We start from the raw sequence: 11,123 nt of genomic DNA on the forward strand, positions 1-11,123 counted from the left end.
TAAGAAGCTTGTGTGCGGAAGCGACCGAATAAATGCCATTAGGATCCAAGTTCCACGATATGCGGTCGGTATCCTACAAGTTAGCCGAAACATGAAGTGAAGCCAACTGCATCAAAATTTTAGCTGGGAGTTAATGTGCAAATCTGTCTCATCTCCATCCTGATTTTGTGGACCAATAAAAACTAATGGTGTTGGTCAATTGATCCTCTGGAAGTTTAGACGCAGCCTGATCTTTGAGGCACTCCCCTTTGACCCATATATCACTCCAAAATCGGATGATATTAATGTTGCCAAGCAGCCATGTCACCCCCTTGTGCACCATCTATCCAACCCCTCTTCTAATGGCTCTCCAAATCAGGGAAGTCTTGCTTCTCTCAACAAGTAATGGGCGAATATACTTTTCTCAAATCACCGTAGTCCAAAGCTCCTCTCTAGAATGTAAAAACCTCCAAGCAAGCTTTCTGATGATAGAAAGATTAAGCTCCTCCATTCTCTTCATACCAAGACCTCCAAACTCCATAGGCTTCGAGATCTCCTTCCAACTAACCAAATGCATCTTCCGGGCATTCTCAGACCCTTCCCAAATAAAGGAGCATGTAAGCTTGTCCATTTTCTTACAAGTGGACTCTTGGGAATGGAAGAACCGCCATCGAATAAACCGACAGTGAAGACAACACCGATTTGGACAATGTAGTCCTCCTCGCAAGGATAAGGTGCTTACTTCTCCACCTGGAAAGCTTGTTATTAATCTTGTACTCAATCAATGAATCAAAGGTGGCTTTCCCGATAGGCTTGTGGAGAAGCGGGATCCCAAGATAGTACCCAAATCATCTGTGACTCGATTCCACTAGCGTTTTGGATCTGCTGAATAGTCTCCACCGAGGTGTCAGTAGACACAAAAATCTTAGATTTAACCCAACCTTTGGCCTGAAGACCGAAAAAACTTGTCAAGACACTGATTGATTTCAAGCATTTGTGTGACTGACGCCTCACCAAAAAGTAAGATGTCGTCCGCAAACATGATATGTGAAAGTGGGGGCCCTTCGACGAAAGCAAAGATCGGTTTCCACACTCCCTCACAAATGGGACTCTCAATCACTTGACTAAGCCTTTCCAAACAAAGCATGAAAATGTATGGATACATCGCATCGCCTTGAAGAATTCCTCGATATGGGGAGAACTCGTTGGTTGCCTCTCCATTCCAAAGAATCCTCATGGAGGTTGAGGAGATGCGCTCAGTGATCCAATGGACCCAGCGCTCTGGAAGCCCGCATCATAAAGCGTGTCAACAATGAAATCCCATCTAAGTCTATCGTAAGCTTTCTCCAAGTTGATCTTGACAATCATGTAGCCTTTCTTCCCTTGTTTCTCCCTCAAAGTATGAACAACTTCTTGGGCAAGGATAATGTTGTTGGCAATGCATCTACCTGAAATAAAACCACCTTGGATCGGGATATTAAGATCCAGTATAATCTTTTGCAACTGATTAGTAAACGTCTTAGTAATAATTTTATAAATAACATTGCATAAACTAATCGGGAAAAATTGATTAACCTTTACCGAATTAGCCACCTTTGTGATAAGAGTGAGAAAAGTCTCGTTCATGCCAACCAGCATGCTCGAACAAGCAATGAATTTCCTCACCTCATCAATCACCACATCCAACATTTGTGGTAAAAAATTGGTTGAAAACCATCAGGTCCGGGGGCCTTGAGACCTCTCACAGCCCCGACAATCTCCTCGTCCATGAACTTTCTATCAAAGTTAGCCCACCTAGCAGCTTCAACAGTGGAAAATAGTCCATGATGCAAGGATACCGCGAATACCCTCAGTCAGATGGGCGTATAAGCTCCGGAAGAAACCCACCACCAAATTTTCAAGATCCCTCGGTTTATGGACCCAATTACCGTTATCATTGAGCAAAGAGGTCACCCTATTTCTTTTTCTTCGAACCAAAGTAGAGAGTTGGAAATATGAGGTGTTATGATCCCCGCCCCTTAACCACGTCTCACGTGATTTTTCCTGTCAAAGGGTTTCTTCATTTCTAAGCACCTCCATTAACTCTTTTTACAAACAAACATCTTGATCGATTAGGGAATTAGTCGGGTTAATCTGTAGTAGTTGTCGAGCTCCATTTCTCATTCAAACGGAAATCATTTAAACAAAAGAGTTCCAACATTCATCATTATTTATTAATATTTACAATTCTTCATTTAGTAGATTGTGAATCAAGTACTTACACAAATTAGTGGTTAATTGTTAGTTTTTGAATTTGGCATCATGAATAATATACTTTTCCATCAATATCAATTAAGTAATCTTATTTGTGTCAAATATTTCCCACAAGCTTTGGATTATATATCTTCCTAGAGATTGTTGTATTTTGGGTTTTTAGAATTTGTTCTAGAATCTTCCTCCAAACTATTGCATCACTTTGACCTGTAAAAATGTGAATATTTCAGGCCATGTTTATCAGTAGATGCAGCTATTCATGGTTGTATCCATTATTTATAACTCTTCAAATCAGTAAAAATCTTATATGAAGTACTTGATAATCTTGAAAATCTTAGAAAATCTTTTTTATGAAAGTATTGGCTTACCTTGACTTGTTCTTCTCTTATATTACTTTATGTCTAGGTGCAACCCTAGATTCTTTAGTAAACGCGGTAGTAGTAATTGATGGAAAAATCGAAGGTGGTTATCTTGTGACCATTACAATTGGAAATAGTAAGCTCATGTGAGTCGTCTACCACCCTGCAAAGAAAGCCACCTGTCATGGAGACATTAATGGTAGTTCAGTACGTAAGAGGAGGAAGAAATCTACGATAAAAAAGAGATATCCAAAGCATCCTAAGCTTAACATAGGCTTTTATAATTTGTTCTTTGTTGATCAGTACTCCAAACTTAAGCATCTTTATTAGGGCTGAGAGAGCAAGGAGATTACTAGGATGGTTGGAGAGCTTTGGACTAATATCAAAGAGGATGAAAAGGCTATGAGTTTTCAAACTGTTGATAAAGATCTTACTTTGAATCTTGATCTATATCAGGTTTATCAGGAGAAGGCTGATATAGATAAAGAGAGGTATAGAAAAGAATTGGAAGAATATAATGAGAAGCTAAGATTGGAAGTGATCACTAATGTAGTGCCACTACAGTAGAGGCCTCCTAATTTGGATGCAAAAATTGCAGATATAAAAGACTATTCTAAGATGTTTGAAGATGAAGTGGAGGATGATGAAGAAGATGATGTAGAAGAAGAAGACATCATGAGTATTCAGAACATGAGGTTGTTGAGGCCACTCTAATGCTGTCTAAGATCGATGATATGGGTGTTGAAGAGGCAAGAGAAATCCAAGAAGAAGAACAAGAACCAAACTATGATTTGAATGTAGTATCTGCTGATCAAGATGCTAAACATTTTACTGAGTTGAAGAGTTCTTTCAAGAGGCAATTCTGGTGAAAGTGAATTTGTACGTTTTGGTCTTTTAGTCTAAACTACAGAGTGAGTTTTAGGGATGGATATGATGTGGTCAGGTGAATTTTTATGTTGTGCTCAGGTGAATTTTACTGTTAATTGCACTTTAGGAGATACTTTATATTGGTTTTCGGAGCTATTAATGATTACTAGTTACAGATTGATTGGTTGATCTCTACATAGGGCAAAAGGGAAATAGATTTTAAGTGTTGAACGCATTTGACAAAAAAAACTTGTTCACTTGAGTTCATATATTCTGCAACTTTGTAGAGTTCTACAAGTGATTGGGGCTTAAACTTGTTATCAAAACCAATTCATGGCTAGAAGTCATGTTTAAATTAGTATCAGTTGTAATAAATAAGAATTTTCAGATACTACTTAAACTTATAACAATGCAATTTAGGATTCCGGGAAAATAAGAGCAATAATGACTAGAGCTAAAACCTGGCAAATTGACCCATCCCTAAAAACCAATCTAACTCATTTTTACATGAGATCCGTTTTGACCCGATTTAATGGTCCGAGGAATTGTTGAATCAAAGTACAACACAACCCATTGGGTAAAAAATATAGGCATAAAAAATTTAAAATCAATTAAAACTTATTTAACTAAATAAATATTATTTATTGTTTTAAAAAAGTCTTTCATTATTTTTAAAGAAAATAAGTACAAAAAGTGGGGAAAAATTCCAAATCAACCAAACTATTGAACTGACACAACCCGACATTAAACTATTATAATCCAATAAAAGTTCAACTTGAAATGACCTAACCCAAAACTCTCTAACCTAAACCCAATCTAGAACAAATCATAGAAGACCAACAAACAGTACAACACAATATAAGAAAAGAAAAATAGAAGACCGAAACAATACAAAATGTATTTCCTACATAATGTATGGTCGTAACAAAAAGGCAAGGAGAACAATCCTCTTTTCCTTTAAATACTACAATAAGCAAAAATAGTTTAACGTTAGTATACATCAGTGCGAAGTGAAGTGAAAAATTCGGACAAGCATACATCTTTCGAGCATTGCTAATATTTTAACTTTACATCAGTATCAAGCACTTGGATCTGAGGTAAGTAGAAGTGCCTTGACGCGCACCCGACATTGAAATCTACTATTGTTGCTTAGCTCTCTTAGCCTTATCCTTCTCCCTCGTCATCCTCTCAAGTTCAGCTTGTTCTTTCATAAGCGTATCCATCTCTTCTTCCATAGCCGTCTTCACTTGGATCCTATATGTGTGCCAAGTGTTGTATCTATTCTATTAGGTAGACTATCTCTTCTTTGTTTTTGATAAGCTGAAATTTCCAACTGATTTCTTTGTTTTAGATATGGAATATGAGGATTATGTTGCATTTATTCTGTAAGGTAGACCATTTATGAAAACTGCCAAAACTAAGATTGATTTAGCTGATGAGTTTTTTACTCTTAAGGTTGATGGGGAGGTTGTGAAATTTGATATCTGTGATGCTATGAAATGTCCAGTTGATGCTCATGACGTGTTCTTTATTGACGCGATTGATCCTATTGTCCCCACCCCAATAGACCCCTCTGATATGTCTTTGGCCCGTGGGCACATGCTACTGACATTTGAGAGCAAAAAGCTCCATGTTCCTACTCTACAGGTACCAGTGTCTGAGCCTAAACAACTCCCTTATTCCATCAAATATGATGGAAGTATGAAGAAAGGTAAGTCAGGTAAGTTGATGGTCTAAGATTCAAACCTTTCCATTCTATGGTGTTGAATCATTGCTTCTTGTGCTAATAACAGTAGGAATCAGAAGAGCATCTCTTCTTTGACTGACAGTGACAAATGAACTCTTTTTTAAACTCCAAAACAGTACTGGAACGCACTATAACTTTGTTAACACAAATGATACAACAAATTTGGATCTTCTTGCTTCCAACAAAGATTATGATATCGTTTTACTTATATGATGGAACATATGGAGGATCATGAATAATATTATCTTTAGATCCGATTCTGACAAATCGAGCGAAACAGTCCCTAAAATCCTTTCAACAAGCATGTCACAATTTCACACATGAGTCTCTAGTAAGGAAGATGAGAATAAATAAGTTGCACAAAAGAAAAGATCAAATGGATAACTAAGAGAAGTATAATATTAACTTTATTAAAGTTAATTTTGATGCATTTTTTCAATCAAATAGTTTATGCTGTCTCGGATTAATTGCCCAAGCAAAGGATGGTAAAATATTTTATTTAGACCAAAAGAATGTTGTCTCGGGTTTAGTTCTCAAAGAGGCCCTCGTTGCACTGAAGGTCGTTCGATTGAACGCCTTTGAGGGTGACTCCGTTATCGTCATCAATAGTTTGAATCACTCATGGAAATTCCTTGGGAGATCTTTTTCATTATTTAGGAAGTAAGGACTCTTCTCTTTGCCTTGTCTTTATCTCATTTTCACCATTACTTTAGGAGTCTAACAAGGTTACTGACTTCATTGCATTCAACAGAAAGAGTGTTGCTATTCTGTGTTCTATTTGTCCTCTCTTTCTCTGTGAGGCGTCTTCTGGCGACCTTCTCTCATACCGACATTATTTGTTTTGCCTCTAGAACGAATCTGAAAATATTTATGACTTTATTAAAATTATCTTGTATGATAATTTCGGTCTTACCTAAATTTTTATAACCCTTTGTATTTCGTTAACTAATGTAGACCGGGAACCAGACCTTTGAAAATAGCAAAGCGGCGGTTTCAGTTCCGGCTGGATCGGTTCCGGTTTTAACCGGTCCGGCCAGCCCTACCCCAAACACGAAGTCGTGCAGCGCACTTTTTAAAAACTTTTGGTCTTAATTTTTTTTGTGCGGAATCCTCTTCTCCTTCTCCTGAAAGTTTCTCCACAGTTTAAATTCTACAAATTCCGACCGCTTTGTTGAACTTTCGATCATCGAAGAAAATGGCAAAGAATTTGAAAGTCGACGAACTCAGAGATGCACTCTCGAAACGAGGTCTCAGCACTACAGGCATAAAACCTACACTGGTGTGTCCCACCTCCCTAACCTATCTCAGTTCACTCTCACTTTAAGAATTAGGTTCCTGATGGTAATTTCTTGTTCAGGTTAGGAGGCTCGAAACGGCGCTCCAGAAAGAAGCTAATCAGTCAAAGGACGGTATTGACGGCGTCAGCGCTGACGCCGGCGACAATGTTAATGTTGAGGTTGGGAAGAAGAGGGAGAGGGAGAGGGATGACGATAACGTGGATAATGACGAGTCAGTGAAGAAGATGAGCGCCGTTGAGAAGATTCGGGTGATGACTGTGAAGGAACTGCGTGAACAAGCAACACTTATGGGAGTTTCATCTGTCGGAACTAAAAAACAGCTGATTGAGCGGCTCTGTGCTGACGCACCGGTTGCTGATAATACCGAAGGTACCATTTAATTTGACATCTTCTTGATTATTCGAAAATTGGAATTTGGATTCGTTATTGTTCTCTACTGCTCAAATCTGTGAATTTGAATTAGAAACATAATGCTCCCAAAAGCGATTGTATGATGCTTTTGAAAGTCAAGCTGTGCACTATAGTTTTAGTTGGCTATACTGTTGGCTATATTCCTCAGTTATAAGTTCATTGTTGTAATTTAGTGAAAGCACTAAAGGATGATAAGGAAATGGATGTGATTAAGAAAGAAGAGCCTATAAAGGAGAAGTTGGTGACGGCAACTAAGAAAGGATCGGCCGTGCTGGATCAATGGCTTCCGGACCATATAAAAAACCAATACCATGTTCTGCAACTGGTATTTCCAGCATTTATCTCAACTATATTCTGATTTTTGTAAATTGTTAATTAAGAAATGTGATTTTCATGTTTAGGGAGATGATATCTATGATGCAATGTTGAACCAGACAAATGTAGGAGATAACAACAACAAATTCTATGTCATGCAAGTATTAGGTATGCAGCTATTTTGTATTGGTGTTTAAGTAGTTGAGCTTAAATAACTTCTAGTGAATGATTTGAGAATTGTGTATCTATCTTGTCTTTGAATTGATACAGAAATGGATGGTGGTGGCACATACTATGTCTATAACAGATGGGGTAGAGTTGGAATAAAAGGTCAAGATAAACTCTTTGGCCCCTACACATCCCGTGAGAGTGCAATAGAGGAGTTTGTGAATAAGTTCTGGGCAAAGACAAAGAATTGTTGGGCCAACCGTGACGAATTTATTTCACATCCAAAGAGTTACACCTGGCTGGAAATGGACTACACAGAAAATGAAAAGGATACAGTTCAGTGTTTCTTTCAAAGTCCATAACTGAGCATTGATATATAATGTTGCTGGCTTGATTTGCTTACCAATATTGATTTGGTTATCAATAGCTGAGCATTGATATCTCTATTTTCTCCATTCTTGCTTTGTATTGCTAAACTGGAAGTTGACCAGGTCTTTAAGTCTAAGTTTTGCTGATATCTTTCAGGTCGAAGCTAAGCCATCCTCTTTGACTAGTTTGGCACCTCGAGAGTCCAAACTTGAGTTACCCGTTGCAAATCTCATCTCTCTTATATGCAACGTTGCCATGATGAAACAACAAATGATGGAAATTGGTGAGTTTGACTTATATTTTCGGATAAAGATGGTTGATGACTTCATGTTTAGTTGTAGACTTGTAGTTCAAACATAGGGCGTTATGTACCTCTTAAGCCACTGGAAACTTGCTACTTGGCTGGTTTAGTTTATGATAATAATAAATTTCTCACTCTGTAGGGTACAATGCTGAAAAGCTGCCCTTGGGGAAGCTTAGTAAATCAACAATTTCAAAGGTACATTCTATTGATGCTAATTTTTCTTTCTTTCTGAATTTATGAAGTAAAAAACTTTGCAATTTTGCAGCTTTTTGCTGGATAAATTGATGACCTTCTCTATCTACAGGATTTATATTTTACAGCTTTCCTTTATTACAGGGCTATGATGTACTGAAGAGGATATCTGAAGTAGTTGGTCAGGCAAACAGGAAAGAACTTGAACAACTAAGCGGGTATGTATTTAGATTTTAGAGTGCGTAATTGCATTATATTTTTTTTTATTTCGTCGATTGGTGTAAATTGTGGATGAATTGGTTATTGAGGATTCTTAATCTCCATTTGTAATTCAATTTGTCCTCACCAGAGAATTTTATACTGTCATCCCACACGACTTTGGCTTTAAGAAGATGAGTAAGTCCTTTCTCTTAGTAAATCTTGCTATGTGTCCATGTACATTATAAACTTTTGGTCTAATATTACTATTAAAAATTTATTACAGGAGAATTTGTCATTGACACTCCTCAGAAACTGAAAAGCAAATTAGAAATGGTAGGTTTCATATTCATCTTCTTCTATATTAAGATTTAACATTATATATCATTGTATCTTACTAAATTACATTTGTCTGCCGCTACGTTTTCCATTCATATCATTAGGTTGAAGCTCTTGGAGAAATTGAACTTGCAACCAAGTTGTTGAAGGAAGACACTGAAACTGAGGTATCTCATTTCTGGACTGTAATATCACACTTAATTCCTGTAAAATATTCCGCAGATTAATATTATATTCTCCATGCATCAATTCACAGGATGATCCATTGTATTCTCAATACCAACGTCTGAACTGTGGTCTTACGTCACTTAATACTGATTCAGAAGAATTCTCAATGGTACATTGCCCTTGGTTTAGAAATGTAATATTTTCATGAAGTTTAGAATCTAAATATTGGATACCGTTAATTTCACTCTATTTAGGTGGTCAAGTATTTAAAAAACACGCATGGTGAAACACACTCAAACTACAGTGTAGACGTAGTACATGTCTTTAGGGTTTCCAGGGGAGAAGATAATGAACGTTTCAACAAAGTAAGTTTCTTAATTTAATATAATTAATCGTGTTTTTCAATTCTTCCTTGGTTATTAATAAATTTTGAACCTTGTGAGCAGTTTTCTTCTACGAAAAATAGAATGCTGTTATGGCACGGCTCAAGGCTTACTAACTGGGCTGGAATTTTATCACAAGGTAAGATATTTTTTTAATTATTATTACACATGATAAAGAAATGTCTGATATTAACAAAAATGAGCTGGCAGGTTTGCGCATCGCGCCACCTGAAGCTCCTGTAACAGGCTACATGTTTGGGAAAGGAGTTTATTTTGCTGACATGTTCTCAAAGAGTGCTAATTACTGCTATGCTAATCACAGTTCAAGATCAGGTGTACTACTTCTGTGTGAGGTATTATCATAAGCTCTCATTAATTAGATTCTAAATCATTTTCTAAAGAAATGAACTTTAGGTAGCTCTGGGTGACATGGAAGAGCTTTTATATTCAAATTACAATGCTGATCAGTTGCCAAAGGGAAAGCTAAGGTATGTTAACCTGAATTACTGTACTATTTAGTTTTTTTTTTAACTTTTTAAAATAATTAAACCTTATTCTGTAGCACGAAAGGAGTAGGAAGAACTGCTCCGGATGCTTCGGAGGGTGAAGTTATGAAAGATGGAGTTATAGTTCCAAATGGGAAGGCGAAAGAGCAGAAAGGTCGCCAGGTAAGATAAATTGATAAAAAAAAATAACAAAATTGTGTTTGGCTTTACTTGATTTGAGTCTGTTTGCAGGGGAGTTTGTTGTACAATGAGTACATAGTTTATAATGTGGATCAAATTAGAATGCGATATCTGTTGCAAGTGAACTTCAATTTCAAGAGGTGATGTATCAAGTTCAAGACTGATCTGGTGTGCTGTTAGCTATAAATGTGTATAGGCTGTGCATCCACGTTGAATGTGTGTATGATCTTGTACATTTTCAGCAATCTAAACCCTATTGTGGGAGAAATTATGGCATGTAATGTAAGCAATGTCAAGCATTAGTAGACTTTTGAACTTGAAAGGAAGTAAGGTTTTTGGAAGGGAATGAATTTTACTAAGGTTGTAATGGAAAGTTGCTTGTAACGGCGGACAACATTCGTGTTGTAAAATGCAGTTAGTGGTACTAATCTCACGATCAATCTATGAGATCTGATATTCGTGCTTGTGCACATCTTGGATTATAGAGTGATATTGATACGAAAATATGAGATATTTAGTATGGATATCGATATGGATATTAAGAGTGATATTTTTAATATACAAGTTTATAAGGAGAGATATTGAGACTCTATATAGATATTAGTGATATTGATCAGAAAGGACGTAAAAGAAATCATTTTGCTTTATTGATGGTTTGAAATCGATAACTAGATATATTAATTAAATAAATATATGGGTATGACTAATATTTCATACCTATATTTAGAGGGAGGTTCATGTGAGTATAACTCTTATGGTGAGTAGGGATGTGCACGGTTAGTTACCGATATTCGGTTAACCATTATACGGTTAACCGGACACCCCAAACTTGTCGGTTAATCGGTGTAGGTTAATTAAATATTACGGTTAACCGGTGTTGATTAACAGATATATTCGGTTAACCGGTCTCTGTTAACCGTACTATATTCGGTTAACCGGAATACAAAAAACAAGGATTTTAGATATAAAAGTTATTAAAATTATATTTTCAAAAATGATTTTGAAAATATTTCGGTTAATTGGTCCATATTCGGTTAACCGGTGTCGGTTAACCGAATATACCGGTTAACCAAGCTGCCGGTTATTC

The 11,123-nt window shown here is 36.7% G+C and overlaps 1 protein-coding gene across 1 annotated transcript; it reads left to right on the plus strand.

The window, feature by feature from the left end:
- Nucleotides 1–6,400: 6,400 nt before the first annotated feature.
- On the plus strand, nucleotides 6,401–10,339 carry LOC141249380 (uncharacterized). Its single transcript, XM_073669600.1, has 19 exons — nucleotides 6,401–6,484; nucleotides 6,563–6,872; nucleotides 7,094–7,239; nucleotides 7,316–7,397; nucleotides 7,500–7,739; nucleotides 7,930–8,049; nucleotides 8,210–8,265; nucleotides 8,407–8,480; nucleotides 8,612–8,658; nucleotides 8,747–8,796; nucleotides 8,904–8,966; nucleotides 9,056–9,136; nucleotides 9,222–9,332; nucleotides 9,414–9,489; nucleotides 9,561–9,703; nucleotides 9,765–9,838; nucleotides 9,913–10,018; nucleotides 10,088–10,176; nucleotides 10,279–10,339. The coding sequence occupies exons 1-19, from the start codon at nucleotides 6,401–6,403 to the stop codon at nucleotides 10,337–10,339; spliced, it is 2,013 nt and encodes a 670-aa protein (XP_073525701.1).
- Nucleotides 10,340–11,123: the final 784 nt, after the last annotated feature.

This window comes from Phyllobates terribilis, unplaced genomic scaffold (genome assembly GCF_046119375.1).
Source record: "Phyllobates terribilis strain yellow unplaced genomic scaffold, ASM4611937v1 Scaffold_4511__1_contigs__length_60141, whole genome shotgun sequence".
In the NCBI taxonomy this organism is placed as follows: domain Eukaryota; kingdom Metazoa; phylum Chordata; class Amphibia; order Anura; family Dendrobatidae; genus Phyllobates; species Phyllobates terribilis.

What these genes read in the sequence shown, in the direction of transcription:
- LOC141249380 (XM_073669600.1), top strand. Translation starts at nt 6,401, where the DNA reads ATGGCAAAGAATTTGAAAGTCGACGAACTCAGAGATGCACTCTCGAAA. An exon ending in GTAAATCAACAATTTCAAAG is followed by an intron (nt 8,266 to 8,406) that starts GTACATTCTATT and finishes CCTTTATTACAG; the next exon opens with GGCTATGATGTACTGAAGAG. An exon ending in GGCTGGAATTTTATCACAAG is followed by an intron (nt 9,490 to 9,560) that starts GTAAGATATTTT and finishes ATGAGCTGGCAG; the next exon opens with GTTTGCGCATCGCGCCACCT.